The sequence below is a fragment of the Primulina tabacum genome, unplaced genomic scaffold (genome assembly GCF_025594145.1).
Source record: "Primulina tabacum isolate GXHZ01 unplaced genomic scaffold, ASM2559414v2 Contig418, whole genome shotgun sequence".
Taxonomy (NCBI): Eukaryota; Viridiplantae; Streptophyta; class Magnoliopsida; order Lamiales; family Gesneriaceae; genus Primulina; species Primulina tabacum.
The window spans coordinates 19,696-46,251 of NW_027459742.1; the positions used below are offsets into that span (position 1 = coordinate 19,696).

At 34.7% G+C, this 26,556-nt stretch overlaps 1 protein-coding gene, 1 long non-coding RNA gene and 1 pseudogene across 13 annotated transcripts; 1 reads left to right on the forward strand and 2 right to left on the reverse strand.

The window, feature by feature from the left end:
* Positions 1-4,312: 4,312 nt before the first annotated feature.
* On the reverse strand, positions 4,313-9,024 carry LOC142534187 (uncharacterized). Of its 12 annotated transcripts, none has more exons than XR_012816926.1 (5): positions 8,879-9,024; positions 8,310-8,363; positions 5,124-8,058; positions 4,791-4,929; positions 4,313-4,704 (listed from the first exon to the last, which is right to left on the reverse strand). It is a non-coding gene; the product is annotated as an uncharacterized LOC142534187 (long non-coding RNA). The 12 variants fall into 12 exon arrangements; XR_012816925.1 differs by having other exon boundaries at positions 5,124-8,089; XR_012816933.1 differs by having other exon boundaries at positions 5,124-7,687; positions 7,934-8,363.
* Positions 9,025-13,496: 4,472 nt separating this feature from the next.
* LOC142534184 (uncharacterized) lies at positions 13,497-16,735 on the forward strand. Its single transcript, XM_075641120.1, has 9 exons — positions 13,497-14,092; positions 14,422-14,505; positions 14,595-14,978; positions 15,176-15,311; positions 15,410-15,572; positions 15,781-15,909; positions 16,055-16,249; positions 16,325-16,447; positions 16,526-16,735. The coding sequence occupies exons 1-9, from the start codon at positions 13,915-13,917 to the stop codon at positions 16,619-16,621; spliced, it is 1,488 nt and encodes a 495-aa protein (XP_075497235.1). The 5' UTR covers positions 13,497-13,914; the 3' UTR covers positions 16,622-16,735.
* A 4,799-nt stretch (positions 16,736-21,534) lies between these two features.
* LOC142534182 (glycerol-3-phosphate acyltransferase RAM2-like) lies at positions 21,535-24,366 on the reverse strand (annotated as a pseudogene).
* Positions 24,367-26,556: the final 2,190 nt, after the last annotated feature.

Genomic DNA, 26,556 nt, shown 5'->3' on the forward strand with positions numbered 1-26,556 from the left:
TTGCTTCCTCCGTTTTCAGCAGCATCAGTTTTCAAGAACTCAACGCCTACAAATAAAAGTACCCAAAAAAACAACTTAAATAACTTTCTAATACTACAACTCTTCATTTCTCTATAATCTGTGTCGAAAACCGGCCAAGAAACAGTTCGTATCCGTATCATACGACGGAAAGCTAAAGAATAAACGAAACTAGAGCTTGGAAGAAAAATGGGATTCGAGCTTAACAAATGACTCTGCAAGAAGGAAGAATAGTTAGCTAGGTTTTGTGGGATTTTGATGGAGTATTGAGCTTTTGGCAGTATTTTTTTTCTCTTTTACAGCAGGGATATAAGGTGGAGTTGTGAAAGTATGGTTCCACACATTCATTTTTTAATTTCTTTATTTCATTAAATTGATTAGTATTTTTTAAAATATAATTGGTTAGTTTGACTCGATTTTAATTATTTTCTTAAATGTTTAATTGATTTCGGTGGATTTGATTAGTTAGTGTAGGTGTTTATATCAGTTTTGTCATAAATTAGATTCACTTGGTTTTAAAATAAGTTCGGTTGGCTCAATTTTTAGTTGTAAAATAGTCGAAATACTTGCTAGAAAATATGAAGTGAACAAGAGAAAAATTACATTAATTTTCATCTATGCTGACGACTTTCAGTATTATTTTGTTGTCATGACACTGACATGTCCGATGTAACATATACATTCTAATTGAAAAATGACTAAACTTGCAAAACAATCACCAAATCAATTTCCAAAAAAAAATAAAATTAATTAATTAAAAGATAGAAAACTAAGATTTGATTGAGACGACAATAATAGACCGAAATCGCAGAGAGATAAACTCATAAAGCTACGTTTGGTCGGAGAATAAAATTATGAAATGATTAAGAGAGAAATGAAAAAAGAATGATTGAAGTAGAAATATAATATATAATGATAAAATAATATTATGTTTATTATGATTGTTAATAATGAGATAATTAAGAATCTTTTGATGAATTGACAAAATTGCACATCCACTTCGGCGACGGCGGTTGTTGGCCGATGGTCGGCAGTCGGTCGGTTGGTGACGGCGGCGGCGGTGGCGGTGGCGGTTGTCGGCCTGTGGTGACGGCGGTCTGCCGGCGTTCCGCTGTCAGTTGGCGGCGGCCGGCAGTCGACCGGCGGTTGATGGTGGTCGGCCGACGGCGGCGTTGGTCGGTGGGCGGTCGGTGACGGGAAGTGATGGCGAGTTTTGATATAAGAGAAGAGTAAATTGAAAAAATAGGATGTATTAAGAGTTGGATAAATAATCCTAAGGGGTGAGAGTTATAATTATTTTATCCTATTTAATATAAACTAATCATTTATAGGAGGGATTGACTTAGTTAAATAAAAATCCTACCAAACATAGGATTAGTTGAGTTAAAAAACTATAAACCAACCCAATCTCTCGTACCAAACGTTGCCTAAAATGAAAAAGTATTTTTTCGTGTGAAAAAATTATGGATTACTATATAATAATTAATTTATTTCACTCCACTAATTCTTATAATTGTGGCTGGTTATTCCTTTCATAAGTAGGGTGATTCTATTTACTTTCACGAAATTAGAGGAGATCGAGGGTAAAAGAATGATAATTAAAAAGATTAATTACGTGACATGGAGAGAACATATCTTGCTTTATGTTCAATGTGACAATGTTCTTTTTTGCTTTGAATTTTGTATATTTTCATGCACTTACGATGCATGCATGCCAATATGACCTAGAACGAACTTAATTCCTTTCGTACGATGGATAATATTTTAACACGATTCCCAATTTGCTTTAACAATGTCTTTTTATTATTTAGATTGGGTGTTCTTCTGTTTTTTTTAAAGAAAAAAATTGATTTCTTTTTAAATTAAATAACCATTTTTCCTTATTAATTTTTTTTTATAAAAATAATATAAAATTAAAAATTTAAAAGTGAACAACATTTTTTTATCAATTCGAGCTCGAAATCAAACTCAATTTGTGATGCTCGAGAAAATCAAGTTGTTGAGTTTGATTTCGAAAATTCGAACTCTATCTAGTTCGAGCACGAGTCCTCTGAATTTTTATTTTTTTTTTTGTTTCTAGTCAAGATCATGTACAATGCTATTATCAACTCTACTCTGCTTAATTATGTGCTTGACTCTTGAGAGGCTCAAATTTTTAAGCTGAACTCAATCAATTGAAGCTGTTCTCAAGTCGAGCTTTAACTAAATGAGAAAATTGCAAAATTGGTTATATTTAAATTTAGCATAATTTTGATTTTAGTAATCTATTTTGTAAAATTTTAGATTTAAGTGCAACAACTATGTTTCTCTTCCAATTTTAGTACTTCTTTCACTTCAGTGTTGAAATGCGTTGGACACATTAGTGATATTTGACACTATGTTAACCAATGTCATGTTGCAAAATCCAACATCACGTCATACCTAGACGGAAAGGATAGAAACCGCAGAGGAAGTAGAGATATATATTATAATAAAATCGAATTTTATTAATCAGAAGATAAAAAAAATTAAATCAGACCAACTTATATGACCGATTTTGATAGTTTTCGCAGACTAAAAAACTGTCACAAGGAACTCAGACAATTCTCACGAGCGCAAGGTATATAGCCGCGACTTTATGAAAATAATTTGACTTGCTAAGATTTATGTTCTTGATTTGAATAATTTAATTACAATATTAGAAATCAAGAATATTCTTTCACTTCGAAGTTTATGCAGAGCTAGGGTATTAATGGCGGCTTGATAATTTAATGGAAGCTTTGGTGGAGATTTTGACTAGAAAGGTGAGAAAAAGAAGATGCCAAGCTTCAAACAAAAGTAGACGAATTAAATTTAAAATAACTAGTTTAAAGCTGTAAAAGTTATTAATTGTCTCTCTTTTGATGCGAAAATTAATTAAGCCAGCATCCATTTGGTTCAAATCTCACAAAGATTTGGTGTTGGCCGATATTCCAAAATATTAAAAACATATATTTTGTTTTGTTATCTATTATCTATTATTGTCACGTCCCGAGACTCGGGATTGACACCAGCGTTGTTTAACAATCACACAATCGAAACAACAAGCATTTGTAGCATAGTGTAAACCGAAACCAGTTTATATATCATAATCTTAAATGAAATAACCATTGTCTTTACAATACCGAAATCTCAAAAAAACGACAGAGTTAATGCGGAAACGTAAAACTGAATAACAATAATAAACTTTAAACTTAATCTAATTCTCGAACCATCACCATCCCCAAAATTGTTTGGACTCATCTTCCTCGAGTTCCCCTTCGGGCTTATCTGGGAAGAGTTGTAAAGGGGTGAGTATTTTGAGAAATACTCAGCAAGTGGGGGAACATCGAGCACAATAAAACAACATGCATAACTTTCGAGATTTTCCATGACTTGCATACATACTTCATAAACATGCATAATATTGACCAGCCACTGTGATTTATCTAACCTTCTATGGTTTACTGACGTCAGTCCCTCATTTTTACTCCTCTAAAGGGGCGAGGCCATATAGCGGTTATATCCCCCACCGCGTAAGGGTACGTCATGGTTGGGATTCCCACCCATATACAGTCGACTCCTCACAGTGCTTAAAACAGTATGACAATTCGACACAAGAAAAGGAGTAGAAAAGAACATGTACTCGACTGTATTTTCAAAAACACACGAAGAACGCATAATCGAAATTAATTCTTTAAAACAGCCCACTTACAGTATTTTTAATTGTTAAAAACGTGGAGTGCACGATGCTAGACTTGGATCACCTCTTGTTTTTCGATTGGGCTGCACTTCGGCTTGAATTCTTAGACGACTTTGGGACGATTTTCGAGCAGAGTTTGGCTATGGAGAAGCTGCAGAATTTCGTGACTTTCAGCAAGAAATTCGAAATTTAGGGTGTAGGGAATGCTAGGCTTGATGTGGTATTTATAAGGGAGGAGAAGGGAGCTAAACTTGGTATTCAAATCTTACCAAAAATCATGCCCAATCTCATCAAGTTTGACTCCAATATCCTTGCCCTTTTTTGAAAATTGAGTTACCTAGATTGTGAGGTTTTATTCCCTAATCCATTGCTCTTGATTTGGCTCGAAAATATGGTTGCTAGATGAGAAGGATTTTGAGCAACCTTTGATGATTTGCTTCCAATTAATCATGTATCTACCCATCACAATAATTAGTCATATAATCTTGTAGGATTTTCGAAAATTGCTTGCAATATGATGCTTAAATCTTTTAATTTTTGTAGAATATCTCAATCTTGTAAATCCCCTTCCCATATTTTCGTGAAAGTAAATAGAAGACATCAGAATTTCATGTAACCTTTGTTAATATAAATGCACAATGTCAATGATAGACTATAGTGATACACTAGAAAAAAGCAGATTCTAAAATATCAAACTTAAAATCAAATGATCACAGAAATGTAACTATCTGATAGAACCAGCTCTTTTGTCTCAATCAGTCAATCATTGCAGGAAGACAGGCAAGCAGCAATATGGACAGAAGTTGCAAACCAGCTATGAGTAAATTTTAAGTTTACATTTGGTGTAATTGTGCTTCTTAGTAATCAATTAAATAACCTACATTGCATGATTTAGGATTAGGTTCATTCTTCCAAGCACCTCGCATAAGCCACGCATCATTAAAGTTGAAACCCTTTTCATAGGTTGCATTTGATTGCATCAGAATCTGAAAATCATAGAGATCAGTAGTTGAAATGAAGACATGGTAAGCTTCAGATTACTTACTTCACCTTCAATGGCAGATAGATTTACCTCAATCTTTTTTCCAGTTCTCTGAGCTGTTCCCATCTCAATTTCACTGACACCAGAACCGTATACCACTCCACAAATAGAAAATTTCCATCAAGTTTCTTGTCAGAGTTCCAGTTTTATCAGATAATATATACTCCACCTGTCGAAAGAACAGGCCAAAATGAACCGATCTAGATTTTACCAAGAGAAATTAACAAGCAGCAGAATCCAAAGTACAATTAAATATTCACTAAAACATGAATTCATCATTTAGTTGCCATATTTCAAAATTAAAGCAAGTGATTAACAAAATTTCTCTGCAAAGGGAAAGAGATAATCAAGGAAAAACTCTACCTGCCCAAGTTCTTCATTTAAATTAGATGTCTGTGCCAATGCAGGGATATTGCTTTCGGCATGGTACATATGCAAGTCATTGTTGATAAATTGAGTGGACTGAATAAATTTAATCATCTGAAAACAAAAGCAAGTCGCTGAACATTAGTGAAAAGCTGACACGGAAAACAGAGCAGAGGAAACTAGTGTGACCCCTACCTCGACGGAAACATATAGAGAGAAGGGAATGACAGGTTAATAGAGAGTAATCAGGGTAAAAAAGTCAATATAGCAACCTGAGATACATTTATAAAAAAACATGTATCAAAACTAGACAAGTGAAAAAACAGATTTCTCTCTTCACCACAAAGTTGTTGTTAAGATCAAACTGCTTCTCCTAGCTGTCAAACCGCAAACCTGCCTATTGCTTTAAAAAACACACGCAGAAGAGAAAGCAAAACAGAGTAAGTATATGCTTGTCAAGTTTCTTTTTCAATCGGCTTCTTTTGGATGGAGTTTTCATCATAGCCTCAAACATACAATGGCCATCATTGAAATGCCAAACGAATACAAAAATGTGGGAAGGACAAGATTGAACACAGGACAATTAGATTAAGACAACAAACATATAAATACTGAGACATATCAAATATCACTTAAATAAAACTTAACAATCATCCATTGTTATTTCTATGTTAACGAAATGCCTTCGGCAAAAGGCCATTCCAAGTAGCATTTGTCAGAAATGAAAAACAACTCAACTAGATAAATGAAAAGCAAATAAATGAGAGCAATTTGTACAACATAAGTAAATTGAGGTACTTTTGTCTCATGCCCGGTAAATATGACTGCACCAACAATGTATTCGGCGTTTCTGAGATTACTTCCCCGGAGACATGTAAAACAGGAGTTAAAAAATATGATGCAACAAAATAAAAGAAGGAACAAACAAGGAATAAAGAACAAATTGAAAATTAGAATATAGTCATTAGAAAGTGAGAGAAATCAAAAAAATATTTCTGGAATCTCACATATTATTAAAATTATATCATTGATGTGATTTTATTGTGATTTAGTTTTGGAAAGATTTTCTCCACACACACACATATCTACATTTTCATCACATATATTCTGAAATCAGATGCACTCTTCTTAAAATGTAGCCATTCCAGCATGCTCTATATCTCTCTTCTTTTAACATAGAATTAATGCAGCAAACAGCTACATCAAATCACACAAAATTAAACTAAAATAATAAGAAAAAAAAAACAACAAAATTAAGAGTTGAGCTCAACTCAAAAACTGTTACAAAACAGAGCAAAATTACATATCGCCATAGGCAGAAGATATTGATCTGATAGCATACCCGCAATAAAATTTGATTAGGACTGACAAGGTTTGTTTATTAATAATCATGTTTATGGTAAAAGTGTACAGCGAATTATTGGGTTGCTTAAATTGTATTTCGCCTGCATTTAAAATGTAGATTCGATCAGAATATAAAGGAGATGCAACAAGAGATTATATATGTAGTCCTGTCCTATAATTTTTTACGTAACATCCAAGATTTAACAGGTTTTGGTACACCACAACAATCTGGCTCAGAAATTATTACACCAACAACCTAGACCCCATCAGGATTTGTGCTGGCAAGGAATAGAATACCAGCTGGAAAGGATTCATCTTGTTTTACCTGCAACCAGAAAACAGTCAATCATCCAACTTTAATGCAAAATCCAACAAGAATAGTTATGCATGTGGGATAGAATGATTAATTCAGCAGTCAAAAATATTGAAGTTGTAGAAAGAGTATCATGGTCATGAATCTTAAACAGTGTTAAGCTGTCAGTCCAAAGCCATCCCCCCACATCTAGTTCCTTTGACTGATAGGTGCAAACCAAGAATCAAGTTCATGACTACCAGGCTTCATAAAATTTCATCCATCAAGTGTGAGATTTAGCCACTGTCACTTAAATATATTGATGAGTATCCACGATTCATCAAAATTATGTTTGACAACTATGAGCAATCTTAAGTTCATTGTCTAAGAATTTGAGCAGATTCATTTATACAAACAATGGGTGAACTGTTTCGAAAAAGCCTAATAGCAGCAACTAAACAGCTGTATTCCCTCGTGTAATCTAAATTGCCGTAACTCACTCAACAGCAGCCCAAGCGTATCTCCATCTACTGATGCGAATTACAAACCCTGATGTCGGTAATCCATTATCCAAAATGGCACCTCATAGGATTTTCTAGCAATGCTACTTTCATATAGATAAGACAGGAGATTCACCAAGCTTACCACCAAGATAACAGAAATCACATTCAAAGCCAATGAAATCATTATAGACAGTTCAGAATAGACAGTAAGGCACAAAAAAGGAGAAGAGATACAATAGAATTTAAACTACTCTGACAACATCTCCAATTTGCAGCTTCTTCCATGGGATGCATACCCAGTTCTGAACTTGCAATACTTCTGTTGCAACACTTCAATGCATCTCCAACTTGTAGCTTCTTGTATCTCTCGTTAAGGAAGCACAAGGCTCAGCGGAAGCACATTTGTTATTGGACTTACACGACTGCATGGGAACAAAGAATTCATAAATGTGTCTACATTGAACAGGCATGCATCGAGATCCGTGATCAGAAGACCAGTTACCTAACTCCCATGTCACTGTGCATGCACACTCCAGAATTCTAAAGTTTCAGCTACTAATTAAACAAGTCAAACAAATAAAGAACCAATGCACATATCAAGGAAGTAGAGATACTCGGTATTTTTAAGTATTGAACAGGATACATATCAGAAGACCTTTCAAACTTACACACGAGTGTAAGCAAAGTCACTCCTCTGCAGTCGTCTATAAGAACCAAGGTGATTCATTCCCATACAACTTTTCTAACCCAGAGTTGAAAACATCCGATAGACTTGAAGAACAAACACTTGTAGCTATATCACAACCGAGTATAACCAATCACTTCTTCACAGCATGAACATACATAAATTCGATATCAACTTACAGAAGGAAAAAAAAATTGTCAACACATTGCCACCATTCATTCCCGAAGTTGCAGAACAAAGAAATCATACATATATGATATACCAAATGAAAATTAAAAAATTATAATGATAAAAATACGCAAATTGTTCCATCTTTATTGAGTCCTTCACTAAGCTAAACTACTATTGAGGTGACATACCTGACTGGGGTACTTGACAAGATTAATATAATGAGAAAGTAGAGATTAGCCACCCTGTTAGCAGAAATTAAACAAGGGAATATCAGGTAAAACCAGTTAGAAAAACTGACATAGTAAACACAAAACTTCGCAAAAATAGGTCTCATATTTCTAGTTCAGCTATGGTCTTTCACTGACTAGGGTTCATAAATCCTAAAAGCCAACTGGTTACATTCGTCTACAATTCTTATAACAACACTCACTCTTCTGCCTAAAATGCAACAAATACAAGTGATTAGTTGAATTGACTTTTTCAACAGTTTAAGAAACCCAGAATTCAAACTTTCTCTTGCACATATATCTCAAAATAATAATTTTATCATTCTGTTATCGGTTATCAGTAGATGACAACGTAAAATTGGCAAGTTAAGACAATTAGTTTAATCTAAATTCTTCTCCCAGGTATTTTTCTGATGACAGCAACAGATTAGAGAATATTCCTCAAGAAAGGATAACAACTCCGGCAACTATGCAAAGCCCTAAGATACCATCAATATTGACACAGTATTCATCATATCGAGGTTACTTACCTGCTCAAATAACCCCTTTGGTAAAAATGTCAGAACATCGTACTTCGTGGTTGACACAGAATTACCCTGACAAAACAACTATGGAACTAAGCAGACAATGAAATTTTGAGAAACTGACTGAAAATTTTAAAAAACAAACGATGAATTTCAAATATTATTGATGTCACACTCTGAGCCCGGGCACGCGCCTGACTATACAATGAACCTTATAGTCACTACTTCGTATTCGTTCTCATTTTACGAAAATAATTAACTCAAGTTATCATAGAAATCATTTTAAATCTTTAATTTTTATGCGACATCTTCGTCGCAGCCTGACCTTCGATCCACCAACGCTGAGAATCTAGAAGTGGCTCTTACAGTTTCAAGAGTCATGCGGCCTAACCCTTCGATCCACCAAAATCTAGAGGTGGCTCCTACATGTTCAAGAGCTAGCCGAGAATCTAAAAGTGGCTCCTACAGGTACAAGAGGTGGCTCCTGTCATGTAGCACTATGTCCCGCAGGTTTAAAAAGTGACTCTCATGCACGTAGCACTTTGCATAGCTCTTATTTCCCGGTGTTCCTTGCTTGTGACCTGCTCTGATACCATTCTGTCACGCCCCAAGCACATGCTCGCGCTTGCGTAACCGCACAATGGGCATCGCTTTACGAAAATGATTAACCCAAGTTGCTGTAGAAATCGTCCGTTATAAAATCATTTTAAATTTTTAATTTTTAAGATGTGAGACAAGGGGTATCACAATTAAAATTGCACGTGTTCTGCAAAAATGAAATTTCAGAACTTGAGGAGCAACGACCAGATCCCTTCGCCTCCTGCCAGATTCCCCCTTGATGATTGAAGAAACATATTCTCAAATAAGAATTCTTGAGAAATATAAAGCTACTGGAAGCCATGTGACATGGATTTAATATTATATTTTCACTAGAGTTTTTCTTCCTTTCTTAAATGGAACAGAAGCCTTCATGATGTGAATCCAGGTAATTCGAATGCTTGCCGTCATCGGAGCAAACATTTAATCAAACGAGGAACTCAGACCAATACTTCAACCACCGAGAGTTGGTCTGAATTCCTCCGCACGGTGTTATAAACCCGTTGAGATTGGAACTTGAGTTTCAATGTGACAATCCAGCCTTTGCAGCAACAAAATTATACAGATGTTTAAATGAAATGAAACCGGGGGCCCCAATTTATCATGTGAGACGGTCTCACGGATTTTTATCTGTTAGACGGTCAACCATACCGATATTCACAATAAAAAGTAATACTCTTAGCATAAAAAGTAATACTTTCTCATGGATTACCCAAATAAGAAATCCGTATCATAAAATACGACCCGTGAGACTGTTTCACACGAATTTTTACTCCCTTTTGAATTTTATAGTAGGTAACAACCACCTTTATTTTGTGAATTATGTAGCATTCATATGAAATTAAAATCGTACGATTTTTCTTAAAAAACCTAAGAATATTACTCATATAATATACACGTTTAAGAAGAAACTAAATACACCACACGTCATTCTAGTCATCGTTTGATTTGTTGGAAGAAATAATTCATTAACATATTTGAATACTATGATGATTTATAACTTTAATCATTTGTAAAATGTGAGCTAAATATTAAATAAAATAAATATGTATAATTAATTAGTTTCTCACCTTTCACAACAAATGAGGCCTTGTGAAAATAAGGATTGTTGACTATGTAACAACCCATCCACAATTCTTGCTATAAAATTTGAAATCTTTAATTAGGCTTTCAATTTTACTGTGTCTTCTTTCATCAGAATAAGAATATTTCTTAAAAAAATGCGTGAGATGTAATCAATGCCTCGAAAGTGCAGTCACATCATTGGCAAATTGTTATTTGAATTTTTGGTGAGGAACAAAAATTGATGGTGGGTTCAAAGTCCCAGTCGTGGATAATGGATCCGGGTACACCTGAGTTGTCCATATATTGGGTTTTGTTTGCCAACACGGGCAATGAACGGCCCGGATCACTCCACATGAGTGATCCGGACCCACCTCCCTGTAAAAAAAAAAAAAATTGGCTCGAAAAAATTCGAGCCGTTGGATCGACCCCTGCAGGCAGTGCCTGCAGGGATAGGATCGACCGAACCCATATATTGGAAACTAAATTATTGGCTGAAATTTGAAGATATTCAATTCTATTTTTATTAGCAAAAGACAAAATCGGGGGCAAATATAAATTCCAAAAGAAAATATAATATATAGATGGCGATGAAATCTGTTTTATCTATTTTTGATATGCATTCCGTTGGTTTTCGGTCGCAGTCACAGTCCTTTTGTTCTTTAATTAAGTAGATTTAGAGCCCAAAGTGGATAAACTCACGAGTTAACTCAGTAACCTGTAAATCACGTTAGTTAAGTAAATCACATTGGATAGACCTAGGGATGGCAATGGGCCGGGGCGGGGGCGAGTTTGCCATCCCCATCCCTGAATTCCATCTCCACCCCCATACCCGCCCCAATCTCCACTTTTTCGAGTTCGGGGAATCCCCAAACCCGAAACTTCGGGGATCAACTTCCCATCCCCGCCCCCATCCCCGTTTCAAAAATATTAATATGGTAAGACGATGACGAATTCGGAGATTTTTTCAAACCAAAACTTATTATTATCTATTATTATTAGAGAGAATATTAATATTAATATCAATATCAATATTAATAATAATAATAAGATTATTAATATTTTAAAAAATAATATTATTATTATATTATTAATATTAATAATATTATTATTTTATTATTGATATTATTTTCGGGACGAGTTCGGGGATTTCAGGGATGAGGATTGTAATTCCATACCCGTCTCAAATTACATCGGGGATTTTTTTAAATCCCCGAACCCGAAAAAATCGGGGATCTCCATCCCCGTTTCGGGCTTTCCACGCGGGGCCCCAAATCCGTGAGGAAAGTTGTCATCCCTAGATAGACCTTGAGTGACAGACTAGACGAGAAAATTTTGATAGAGAGAATCGAACTTCTAATTAATATCAATTCTTCGAATATTCTACCAAACCAAATAAGTTATTTATATTATATTTAGAGATATTGACATGTACACACCTATCAGCCTCCTCTCATTATATTATAATACTAGCATATCGATTATATCGAAAGTGTACCGTATATCTAGATTTCGGTACTATATCTGTATATAATGTTTTATACCGAAAAAACATTACATTTTTAAAATTTTATTGTTTAAAAATATTATATATTTTAAAATTTTTTTATATATATTTTTCGGTATTTCGACATATATCGAAATTTTCAAATTATATATTGTTACTGTACCGAAAAGTTAGATACTGTTAATGTATCGGATCGCAATTGAGAATTTTTTTTATACAATAATATTGATATATCGAAAATTCAATATATTTTTTTCCGATACTTAAGAATACCTATTTGGTTAATGGAAATGGATACATTTTAGGCAAGAAAATTGTCAAATATCTTAATTACTCATTAATGTCTCTAAAGACTCTGTCTATCTTGGCTCTAACTTCAAGACGTAACACACACAAAACTTGGATAAATTAAAGTTCCCCTTTTCCTTGGAAAATGGACTAAAAATAAAATGGTCACCGGCTTCATTGGTTACTGATTCTATAGCAGGTCTAGTTACTATCCAAATTCGTAGAGGGCAATGCACGTACAACTACAATTAAATTTTCTTGGTTTTGCAAGTCAACATACAATTACATCAATTCACCAATCATACGTCATTGATTTTTTTATTCTTTTTAATAAAAAAAATTCCGACAGAAAAATTAAAATGTAAAACAACGAAATCACTAAATAAAAACTGGGATGGAATCATAATGTCAATGAGTTTTAAATTCGTAGGATTACAGAAGAGTAATCTCTGGATGTGTGAATGACGAGAAAGTACCTACAAAGGGTTGAGGTAGGGGACGAAGAATTCTCATATTACATAAGTTGTAGATTAAAAAAAACAGTTAAATAAAATCCAGTATTTTTAAATGATTTTATTTAAAAAAAAACTGAAGTGATTTTAATTTGAGTAGGTCTTTTGTGAGATGATCTCACGAATATTTATCTGTGAGACGGGTCAAACCTACCGATGTCACAATAAAAAGTAATACTCTTAGCATAAAAAGTAATATTTTTTCATGGATGACCTAAATAAGATATCCGTATCACAAAATACGACATATGAGATCGTCTTACACAAGTTTTTGCCTTTTAATTTTTGGATAAACGTTTAAATTTTTTTTAATTTTAATTTAAAAAAGAATTAGAAATAAAAAAAACCCATAAATTTTTGCTTAAAAAAATAGTTTTAAAAATTTATTTAAACGAATTTGATAAGCAAACAGTATAAATTCGAAAAAAAAAAACCATAATATTTTTTCAATGAAACGGACTTGAAACCTTTAAATAAACAGCAGCCCCAAATCACTAAACTGGTGAGTCGATACCAAAACATTAAAATCATCCTATGGAAATCAGAAGCAGACAAGCGAAAGCGAAAACTCAACGACACCTCATATTTCCGACACGTGTCAGGACCCATTTTTTTTTTTCCCCAATCTTTTTGGTTGAATTGATTTCTACGTCATTCACAAATCTTGGTGGACTGGATCCAATTGAATCCGGCTGATTGTTTTTATGTATATTTAATTTTCGACCGACTGGGCTGTGAAAATCCACATACGGCCTTACGCTGACGTGCATCTATTTGTGTCAGTTTATTCGTGCATCTCTGTGGATTTTGAATAAATTAATGGCAAATATATTGTAACAAAGAGATACGGGGAGCAGGAGAGGAGTATGGTTGGAGGGATTCTTTTCTTTCTCACGCTTCCTCTCTCTAAAATGTTTTCTTTTCTCTCTCTAGACTATTGATGCCGATATTTTATCATACAAAGAAGAGAGAGATGGGTGCATGATCACTTCGGATTTCGATCGAACTAGCCACTGATCGTTTCTTGAAGGCTGATTTTCTTGGAAGAATCTCTTCCCTTCGCCGACAGGAACGAGATGGGGGCATGCGTCTCTCTACAGGAGAATTGCGTTGGAGCCAAATTTGGAGGCTCGAGAAAGAAGAATGATAGAAGGAGAAGTAAGGCTTTGAGGAGAGGAGATGAATTGTCGGATAGAGTTGAAAAGATTCAAACTTTACCAGTGGATCGTCCTTTCAACAGTCCCACTTTTCATGGTTCAGGCTCTTTCCTCGTATTACTTTGTGTGTAACATTGATAGAAAATGGGAAAATTTATGTTTGAGAATCATTTCTTGCATATTGAAGCTCTAAATTTCGTCATGGCACATTTTAGAAGTAGCTGAAGATTGGTTCTTCGAGATGTATGTTACCGAGACAGTAAAACTGTTGTATTTGGTGTTATCTTCTCTTCAAAGTAGACTTTATAAGGGGATCGATGTTTGATTTAATTGACAACTAGGCCTATTTAATGATTTCTTGAGTTCTGAAATGATAATAAGATTTTGGGTTAAGATTTTTTTTATGCATCATCTTGGGAATTCCAGGAAGTGTGGAGGAAACATGGTTTGATTCTTATGCATTACTGGAATCGGACTGGAGTGACGAAGATTTTCAGAGTGTTCCTGATGGTATTTTTAATAATTTCGTTTTTCTTCCAACTGCTAGTGAGTATATCTCGCTAATCATACAGTTATAATCTGTTGTTCTATTTCTACAGATGCTCTGTCTCTAAGTGGCGTTGATGAAAGAGATTCATCTAGGGAAAATTCTGCTCGAAATTTGGAGAGTGGAGCTGCTGAAACTTCACTTCCTCAAATTGATTATGATATCCGAGGGAAATCCGATGAACCTGTGAACGACACGCAGCATGTGTTTCTTGATGAAATATCATGCTTCGATGGAGAAAATACTCGAGGGGATGATAGTTTGTTGGATAACTGTGGAATTCTTCCTGGCAACTGTTTGCCTTGTCTGGCTTCAACCGTTCCGTCAGTCGCAAAAAGAAGATCTGGAAGCTCTAGCCCACCTCCCGCTTCAAGGAAAAAGATTGCATTGAAACTCTCACTCAAATGGAAGGATGGAAATCCTGCTGTCAATTTACGTGAGCATAGATGAATCTTTTTGATGCTGGTCAACATGGCACAAATATTAACATTCGGATAATGGGATTTAGTTATTACATTTATGTGTCATTTTATCATAGTATACAAACTTGCTCAAGTTTCGTGAATTCTGGTAAATACTGCATTTCGCATATGGAGATGGAGGGATTAATATATTTTGGTTTATGCATTACAGTCTCTTCGAAAGTGCTGCTACGCCAACCTATAGCTGGTTCCCAAGTGCCGTTTTGTCCCTTGGAGAAGAGAGTGGCTGACAGTTGGTCAGATATTGATCCAGGGACTTTCAAGATTCGGGGAGTAAATTATTTCAAGTAATTAACTCTACTCCTTTTCTTTTACAATGCATGATCTACTTCTGAATGTGGTTTCGTCTTCTATATCCATATTCATATGTCCGTTTCCTGTGTAGGGATAAAAAGAAGGAGTTTGCTTCAAATTGTGCTGCATATTATCCTTTCGGCCTCGATGTATTTTTATCCCAGAGAAAAATCGATCACATTGCTCAGTTTGTGGATCTTCCTGTCATCGCTTCTTCAGGAAAACTTCCACCGATTCTCGTTTTAAACATTCAGGTACCAAAAATACCCAAAGTAGACCAGAAAAGTGCTTGTATGCTGTAGCAGATTATAAGGCAACAGCTTTTGTTTGACCATGTGAAATGATGTGATACCTTGCAGTTGGTTCCAACAACTTATTTTATGATCCTGTACGATGAAGAAACCAGCTGGTTTGGTTTTTCCATCATCATACTGATATCATATTGTTTTTCTTGTTTGACAGATTCCATTATATCCCGCATCAATTTTTCAGGGCGAAACAGATGGGGAAGGAATAAGTTTTGTATTATATTTTAAGCTTTCTGATAGATTTGCCAAGGAAATTCCACCCCATTTTCAAGAAAATATTCAGGTTAGTGATTGATGAATTTGATTCCAAGGTTTTGTGCTCTATTTTAACATGGATGATTGTTCGTCACATGCGCAATGAATTCAAATCAACAGGGTTTGATTTTGTTTTTCATTTGTATATAAGTATATGAACGTCTGATTCACAGAGGCTAATTGACGACGAAGTAGAAAAAGTTAAAGGTTTCCGAGGAGACACAAATACACCCTTCAGAGAAAGGTTAAAGATATTGGGTCGTGTAGCAAATATAGACGACCTTCCTCTAAGCACAGCAGAAAGGAAGCTCATGCACGCCTACAACGAGAAACCCGTTCTTTCACGTCCTCAACATGAATTCTACTCTGTAAGTATGAGCCTCGTATTAATCAAACCTGAGTCGATTTCAAATTTTAAAGTTGTTTATCATCGTTCTTTTTAGGGTGAAAGTTATTTTGAAATCGATCTAGACATGCATCGTTTCAGCTATATTTCAAGAAAGGGATTCGAAACTTTCATAGATAGACTCAAGCTGTGTGTCTTGGATTTTGGATTAACAATTCAGGCAAGTTTAAATCTTCCTGTTACCAATCAATTGAAACAATATACTCCAAAGGCATGCATGTTAATATGTGCTTGACAGGGTAACAAGGCTGAAGAGTTGCCGGAACAAATGTTGTGTTGCATGCGGTTGAATGAAATTGATTATTCGAATTATCAGCGACTCGAGTTCTTCTGAAGAAGCCGTGAACACTTGTAATATCCGAGAAATTGATGATAAAGTGAAATTTTTGGAGTTGGAAGTGGTCTTTTTGTATCCTTTCGACTCTCATCTATTTATGGTTCGTTAACATGTATTTGTGTTACAAAATATATCGAATAATATAGTGCATAAAGGTTTTGATGAAGATAACCACCGAATAGTATAGTGAACAAAACAGTAGAAAAAAACTTAAAATGAACCAAACCGAGACATGTATGAAATACATTGTCCTTAAAACATATTCGTCCCCTCCGGTATGTGTTTCGAGGATGTACTTGGACGTCTGTTTCCCAGAATACGACGGAACAAGTAGCAGTAACCTAGCACGAGGTACCACTACAGCGAACTGAAAGGTACATGAACTTTATCATGAGGGCAGAGGAACATCAGTTGGAGAAAGGAGCAGCAGCCGAGACAACAAAAAAGTGTGTTGAAGGAATGAGAATGCAGGAGACTGTGTCTTGTAATTCTGAAGGACTTGAGGCTGCCTCTATATATAGGCACTCGGGTTCCATATGGACAGTCATTGGTGGCCATCCGAAAGGCCAAAAGTCAGTCCAGCTAGAGCACCAAAGGTCAGTCCAGCTAGAGCACCAACAGGTAGGCCATATGGAGAATCATGCAGATGGAAGGTTATCCATAATAGAATTTTTGAAAATAAAAAATAGCAACAACCAGGTGAACTTTGATGGGAAATTTTGCCTTGATCGGTCCGACATTCGTGCACCCAAGTTGCGCTCATATGCTTGCACACAAGTCAAGCATTTTTCCATTGCAAATCGGGCCCAAGATTTGGGCCTTCCTGCACCGGCGTGTGCGGGAGAGAGCCTCTTGACCAATCTTTCTTATACCTTCACAAAGTGTAACTCAATATAATCTCACCAATGTCATGATTATTTTCATATGTGAGACGTTTCTCACTTACCATCTATTTATCTAAGCCTTGTTTGTCCAATTTCTCATTCAAAAATAACAAGCCCAATAGGCTCAAATGCTCTTAAGTCCAACAATTTGAACTTAAATGTGACATTCTAAGACCTTTTGTAAGATTTCCTGGATCTCCGTGGGGGAAAACACTCGGACCATTTACGTATTTGCATATTTCTTCAAATTTAGCTATGCCTTACTGATGTTTTCAGGCAATAGACCTTCAAGTTTACAGTGTCACAGATGGAGTTTTCTGCGCGTTGGGTGTTGAAATTTGATGAGTTAGGCAATGGTGGAGTCATAAATTTACTAATCCATTTCACAAGATTCCATACATCCTTCGAAATAATCGATGAATTCAATTACACCAAAATTTTCTTGATACCTGAAATATCTGTTAAGATTGGAACTTGAACCTAACTCAACCACAAAAGCTAGCTCAAGGAGGGAGGATTGTCCAAGCCCATATATACAACTCCCAGGTTATTTATCCAACCGATGTGGGACAATTAACATATATGGGATTGGACAATCCTTCCCCCTTGAGCTAGCTTTTGGGGTTGAGTTAGGTCCAAGTTCCAATCTTAATGTGTTGGACTGCCTATAATTAGGCCACCCGTTCTGCCCATAATTGGGTCATTTGTAAACTCCACGCTTTAGATGTTCGGGCGTGAGAATGAACAGAGAACACCGATCTTGCTGATACAGAGGCCGTGGGACTACTCATATCGCGATCTGTGTTTCCGAAATTTGCTTTCCCTGATAACATTTTTACTGCGATTTGAGCAACATCAGCAAACCTCTCATCCTCTGGTTGCTCGCTGCCAAAACATGCGAAGTTTTCAATTTTCACAGCCTAACTTTCATGCAAAGATTCAAGTGCTTGTTAATAAATATTTAAGCTGCAAACTCCACTAAGGCCTATAGGTGAAGTATGCAATGGGTTGCAATCGATTAAATCAAGTCGAGTTTTCACCGAGTCGTTCACGAGTTGTAGAGATAACTGAAGTGAAATTTTTGAGTAATCTAAAACATCAAAATCCTTTTCGTGCTCATCAATTATATCATCATCTCAACAGACTTGAGATTTGCAGCTTCGCGCTCATCAAGTATATCATCTCAACAGACTTAAGATTTGCAGCTTCTGTATTTTCGTTAGATTCATCGATTGGAAAAAACGAAAAACAGATAGTGAGAAATAAAAAGAAGAAAAAATTTATATAGGCTCTTTTATATAAGTTAATTGATTAAAATGACAATTCACAAACCAAAGGACATAAATGACAATTCACGACCAAAGGGCATAAAACATTAATCTCTCAAATAAATATATTGAATTTATCAATATCTCAACACACAAAATAAAAAGTAAAACTTTATAAATTCAATAAATTTTCATTTTTATGTCATCTTAGTCAACAAAAAATATAATTTATAACATAATAATTACGATAATTATTTTAATATGTTTTTATAAAGTTGGAGAGAAACTCAACAAATTGAGTACTAACCTGAATAGAGTATGTACGATGTTGAAGACAAACTCAATGAGTTGGATACTAACGCGAAAAAATTGAAAAATATGATGACATTATACAATTATGAAATAAAAAATATTTGAAACAAAAATTAATTATAATAATTTCACCTACACGTGATATCACAGATACAATAAAATACAAGGTATAAATTCTTTTCGAAAATAAAATAACAAGAGCTTTCAGATTAAAAGTAGATTGAAAAAAACGAAAAACAGATAGTGAAAAATAAAAACAAGAAAAAATTTATATAGTCTCTTTTATATAGGTTAATAGATTAAAATGACAATTCACAAACAAAAGGATATAAATCACATTTCACAACCAAATGACATAAATGACAATTCAATTCACAAACCAAAGGACATAAACGATAATTCACAACCAAAGGATATAAACGACAATTCACAATGTTATAGGCTCTTTTATATAGGTTAATTAATTAATTAATTAATAGATTAAAATGACAATTCAATTCACAAACCAAAGGACATAAATGACAATTCAATTCACAAACCAAAGGACATAAATGACAATTCACAACCAAAGGACATAAATGACAATTCACAATGTGTTCAATATTGGTTCTTTTATATAGGTAATAGATAGATATAATATTTAGTTGCTGTATAATATTATAGCAAACATTCACTTCATGATATGTATATTAATAGAAATCAATCTTGGTGCATCTTACTTTGATAAGACACACATATGGCCTTACTCCTTGCGTCTAAGGGCTCATGACAGGTGCGTGGTGCGCGTTAAATAAGTGTAGCTTATTGTCATCTAAAGTGTAATACCTGTATGGATCAATCTTGGTTGCCTGCAATGCTTCAATAGCTCTGCTTATAATGTTCTTGATCACTTGATGTAGTTTACGTGACAGGTAACGCCCTTGAGACGAAATAAGTATAACAAACTCCATATCCAAGTAGAACTGTCAAAAAAGGATCAACACATATGGCCGGTGAGTCTCAGAAAATGTAGATAAAAGATTGTTCTAATCTTTGAAAAATGAAATCTAGGAACCTATTGAAGCTCTGAGTGGACCTAAAGGTCTCTCAACATATTTGATCTCTTCCCAGAAGTTTTGATCATCAGAAAGGCATAAAATGACAGTTTCTGTAAGTCTCATTAACAAAAGAGTTGCAAACCTTTCTCTTCCTACAAACATATCTGATGCAATGGTGGCTATACGAGTCTGGTCTGAAAGAAAAGATGACCAATGCCTCTTTCCTAGAGAAAATAGAACGTGCACTTGATCATTCCTCAAATAATTGATCCAATCCTGATCTACTACGACAAGACCTGTTCCGTTGTGCAAACAAAGAAACCGAGGTCTCATAAGAAATCCAAACATATACTGAGAAAGTTTCACATAATCCGAGAGATTGTAGGAAGATGAAACACATCAGTAGAGAGAGTCTCATCTGTAGATAACATTGCTGATTCACTGACGAAACTCCTGCCAGGACCATTGTTGGCTATATGACAAGTGTGATAGTGTTAGAATACATGTCTAGCAAGCCAACTTGTGGCTTGAGCGTTATTGACTCATGTAAAAACAATATTTATTTTAATAATATTTTACGATTTTATCTAATTATGACAATAAATTTATCTGTATACACATGCAAGATGCATAGATAAAGTTCTTGAATATACAAAAGGTACTATGAGCACTGTCTCGCAATGTAAGATCATAAAATTCATTAGAAAGTATATCGTATATACTAAACATGTTCCTAGTCAAATCAGCAGCCTAAAATAAGGATAAAGATCGTTTGAGTTTGAGAATAACATATGTCATGTGAACGCTATGTTTAATTGGTAAGGGCACGGAAATGTCCGTTCGTACAGATGACTGATCATTTGATCATACACTGAACAAGCCTCCCTCAAACTGTTCAATTAGTTATCACTTATCAAGTGGAATAATCCGCAGTTATGGTTGTACATCATTAGTCTTTTGACTCCGGACAACATAGAGGCTCTACGTACTAGCATGCTCTTTGATCCGTTTACCGACTCCATTGTGGATCAACATGTGGCTAGGTTGGGTGTGGTAGAGAAATACGTAAGAGCCTATACATTGTAGTCAGAGATTCACCATTTACCTACGGGTGAAGATATTTTATAACATTTGATGAGTTAATAATCCAAGGATTCTCCGGCCAAAGTAAGACATGTGCTTTAGGGAAATGCGTTTTCCTAATTACACATATGATGTCATTATTATTACTCAAAAATACATGACATGGTTATCTCAGTTGGGTTTTGGTCAAGAAAATGAAATATGGAAGAATTTTTGCCCGCCGGTTCAAATGCTAAATACATGAGAGGAATTATTAAAACTGGAGAAAATATATTTCCTTTATACGTACGTACCATTATTCTTCTTGAATAAAAGAGAGACAATTCCTATGTGTTGAGTACACAATGTATTACATTAATCTTCATTCTAGCGTTCATATCAGACAATACAAAAATATAAAAGTGAGTCAATTTTTTTGAGGAAGATTTGTTCTCAAAATTTATTCATATCCTTTCCAATGGCTTAGCAACCCATGATTTTATCCGACTTGATCCTTGCAGGCTTCTCCACTACCGTGCCATCATTTCCTGCTAGCGCTCGGTATTTGTCCTTTCTTGTAAAACTGGTGCATTCGTACGAAAGAGTAGCGGCGATCACACGTTGTATATAATTAGCCACTTCATGGCTCGATTTCTCGGCTCCAAATGTCAGCTCTCGCGGCAGCTTGTTCAAGAACGTCACCTCGTAAGCTGGGCTCGGGTTCATGAAAAAGTAAAACGGGTCCATTCCCTTCCACCCACGCGCCGTCGTGCCATGGAACATGCTCATACGGTTAACCATGGCCACCGGAACCAACTCATCTGTGAGCTCAGCGAAGAGGGAGCTGAACCTGAGGAGGAATGGCTCACGGCAGGTGGTGCCCTCTGGGCAAAGCGCGAGGTCCCCTTCTTGCAAAAGCTTTTTATCATCGCAGCATCGGTGGCACGGTCACGGCTGAGGCGTACGGTTTTGATGGGAGAGATGATTTCCGAGAGTCGAGACACGGAGTACGTGACGGCGGGGATGGGGCGGCCGAGTGCAGTGGAGAGGAAAATAGGGTCTAGGAGAGTGCGGTGCGAGCAGATGAAGAGAACACCGGATTCACCGGAGCATTTATTAACCGGCGGAGGAGGAGTCCCCTTGACTGTGACGCGGACGCCTAATGCCCAGAAAGCGTGGTAGACTAGTGGCATAGGGAGGAGGGAGCCGGCGGCGATACGTAAGCATGCCAGGAGGAAGCCAGCTGGGATCCAGAGGATGATTAGTAGAGCCATGAAAGGGCTCGGCTTCTGCACCAGCCGGCCGTCGTGGAAGATGATCGGCTTCGGGAGTTTGTCACATGTCACAGCTTTTACTTCTGGTTTTGGTGGCACCAGATAACCTTCCTGCATTATTTAAATGATTATAATAATTTATCAATTGTAGATACTTTAATACTTTATTGATAAATTTATTAAAAAAATCATATCGATCACTAATAAAAACATGAAATTTTTTTTTTCCTTTTTCTCCAACTTTGTTTCGTCTATATTATCAAAATTGAATTTTAATACATATATTTTATTTTTTGACAATTTTGATAATTTATGTTGTATTTATAGTATTTTTACATGAAAGTGCCTGTACGACACTTGATTCACCAAATTTGTGTCACAGTTAAATCAGAAACACTATAAAAATAATTAAAATTGACAATATCATTTCGAGGAATGATATTTTTATCACTTTATATATCATACTATCAATTATTGTAAATTTTTATTTATATCAACTAATATTATTAGTTATTTGTAATGAAATATTATATTTCATCCACCAAATTTTTTGAATAACTTCTCGAAACATAAGCTCGGGAAAAATAGAAATTTTCCTTACAAATTGGAGTTCTTTTTCATGATTTCAGTTTCAGATTTAATTATAATGTACAATTTTGTTTAAATGTAAAACATATAGGATTATGTATTCGTCTGATAATTATATTTTTGTTAATCAAGTTAAGTTCGCACTACAATATCTCAAGTTAGAGATTTTTATGAAAATTTAGTGGAAACGTAAAATAATACTGATAAATATTACTTCTCTAAAATTATAGAACTTGTAATAAAACTTTTATTATTAAAATAAATCTTACGATTGGCTTTACTGTTTATTATCTTATATATTATGTTTAATAAAAAGAAAATCGCAAACCTGGCATAACTCCATGAAAGGAATATCAGTATGCCGATCACCCAACCCAATTTCCGGTTGTTTCTCCCCGAACGCTGCCTTCAGCGCGTCCGCTTTATTTCTTCCGACCAAGACCCCTGGTTTCTCCACTAGCCCGGTCGCCCTTCCTCGGTAGCTCAGTATCTCAGTCCCCAGCACCATATCCGCCCCCAAGTATTCCTTCAAAAACGCCTCCACCATAATTCTAGGATTCGCCGTCAGCACACATCGCCTCCCGCAGGCTGAGAACACCCGCCACGACTCCGGGTGCAAGTCTTCTGAGTAAAACTTTGGCAGTACCGCCCGCGCCACTGATTCAATATCCGAAACCCTCATTCCCGCAAAAGTCGCGAAGATGAGGACTCTGATTCCGGCGGATTCGGAGACTAGATAGTAAAGAAACCCGGCGAGTGGGGTGAGTAGAAGCAAGAAGAGAAGCCTTAAAATCCCACCAACTTCGAAAGAAACTAATGCAAAATAAGGGAAAGAGCTTCTTCCTCTCAGCAAGGTTCCATCCATGTCTGCAACAACTGTATCCTTCTCCCTTCCAATGGACGCGCAATCCTCGACACTTGGAAAAGATGTATCGGCCATCGATATATCGAAATCTTTGAGGCAAAAAACTAATCAATTAAAGGGATAAAAGGAAGCTGATTCTTGACAACCCAAGATCTATCTGTCAATTAATGCTCTCCAGGTCAGGTTCAGTTGGAGGATAAAGTTGGACGAAGGCGTGTATATATATATATATATAAGATTTACAGTGTATTCTCGCATTGAAGAGTGGTTGATAAAGAGACAAAAACGTGAGCATTTGAATGACAACGATTGGCGCCGAAGAGATATAGAATTTGACAACTTGAAGAGCTTTCCATGGAATTTGGTGATTTCTTGTTTTCTGGAAGAGGGACTGTGTGTTGTCGTTGATTGTGATATTTTTCTTTGGAAGAATCGTCGATTTGTATATACGTCTCTAGGTTTCGAAGATGTTCCTGTTTTGTGGCATTTGTGAGTGTTAAAAACTAGGTTAAGAGGACAAAACAAGTGTCTTTAGTGTTCGTATGTACACTTTGCATGAACTTTCCGCAACGTAAAAAATTTTGTTTTGTTTTTGTTTTTTTTTATATGAAGGAAAAGAGTTTTTTTTCCTCTACTTGATTGTTTATTTTTTGGTTTTGGTTCACCAGGTACTCAAAATTTGGTTTTGGTATAATGATTTGATTTTTTTATTTTATTTTATTTTGATTTTATCCGAGTGCTAATATGAAACCGAAAAATACAAATGTTATGTAGGAAAATGACGACGTGTTCGGTTTCATATCGACATTTGAACCAAAATAGCTATAAACTAAAAGCTAATGCACCAAAACTAATGTTTGACAAAAAAAATATTTTTTCAGCAAAAATTTACCCTCATTTTGATTAAGCCAATTGTTCCATTTAAATTGGTTGTTCCGATTATTTAGGTTCGACTAATTTTATTGAATTTGATTTTAAAAAAATTTATTTATCACATGTTAAAAATAATAATATATATAGCTTCTCGAAAATTGAAGAATTAAATATGTATTTAGTTTGGTGGTCGATATTAATACACTAAACACGATAAGCATTATGTAATTGTCTTAGACTAACACAATCTAAAATTTTGATATTAGATAGTGATTATCAGCCAAAAAATTAATCGACATACATTGTATTTAAGAAAGTTTTTTCAGAATTAAAGAAAAAAATAATTTCTTATTTTTTATTTTTTTATAATTATATTAATTTTTTGTAATTTAAATATCTTTTCATTTTTTATAATAATTAATTTTTAATAATATCATCTCGTACATCGCTCTGATTAAATACTAGTTTTTAATAAAATACAGCTTCATTTGGGAGCATCCGAATAAAGAGAGAAGAAAAAATTGAAGGAAAGTTTAAAAAAATTTTTTTTTGAGGTTTTTTGTAGTAATAAAAAAAAGTAAATTGAAGGAAAATATTCTCCAACAAAACGGAAATTTTTTCCTCCTGAAAGTGGGAGGAAATGGAGAAACACAAAGGGAAAATCTGAATATATTATTTAATATTTTCTTATCATTTCCCTCCAACTCCCAAACAAAAGAAATTCATTTTTTTATATTTCAACTCCCAAATAAAAAATACGTAATTTCTCTCATTTTTTTCATTTTTTTTTTCAACTTCCAAACTAAGCCTAAGAGTATAAATAAATATTTGACGTTTTATCTAAGTAATAAATATTTAGGTATTTGTAAGATCATGAACATCGCTTTTTTAATGGACCACGCATTTTTCGAGTAAATAATTTAATATTTACTTATATTTTTATAAGTAAATTTATTTTGAAAGGCAATCGAGCAAAAATGTGATGGATGAGTTAATATTTTTTAATTTTTTTAAAAAACTTATTACTTAATTTTGTCATATCAGCAATGTTTTAAAATTTACTTTAATAATGTCAACACTAGAATTTCTTATTTTCATGTTGTATAATTAGTTTTTTACTGATTTTAAACTTAAATTAACTGTAGATTGAATTTATATCTAATAAGACAAAAATTTGCGTGAGACGGTCTCACGGGTCATATTTTGTGAGATGGATCTTATTTGACTCATCAATGAGAAATTATTATTTTTTATTGTGAATGTCGGTATTGTTGACTCGTCTCACAGATAAAGACTTGTGAGACCGTCTCACAAGAGATCTACTAATCTAATAAAATGAGTTTATCATGATACATGATTTACTTTGAATATTCTCTAATCTCATTTAAATTTTTCACGAGTTTTTCGATGCATCATACTCCACCAATTATGACTATTAGGGGGGGTGTATTCATTCTATATTTTCAAAGATTTTTAATGACTTTTTTTAAATGATGGACTTTTGTGGAGTTGATAGATTTTTATTGACTTTTGTGGAATCTCATAGAATTGTAAAACAAATTTCATAGACTCTTATAAACTTTTTTTCAAGATTTTTGTAGACTTTTGTAAACTTTTTCATATAATTATGTGAATTTTGTAGTTTATAATTGTGATTTATTTTTTATTAATTTTTTAAAAATAATTATTAGACATAGATAACCTCTTCAATTTTAAATTATTTTTTTTATTTATGAATGTAAATGAATTTTACTTACTTAAAAGTTCAA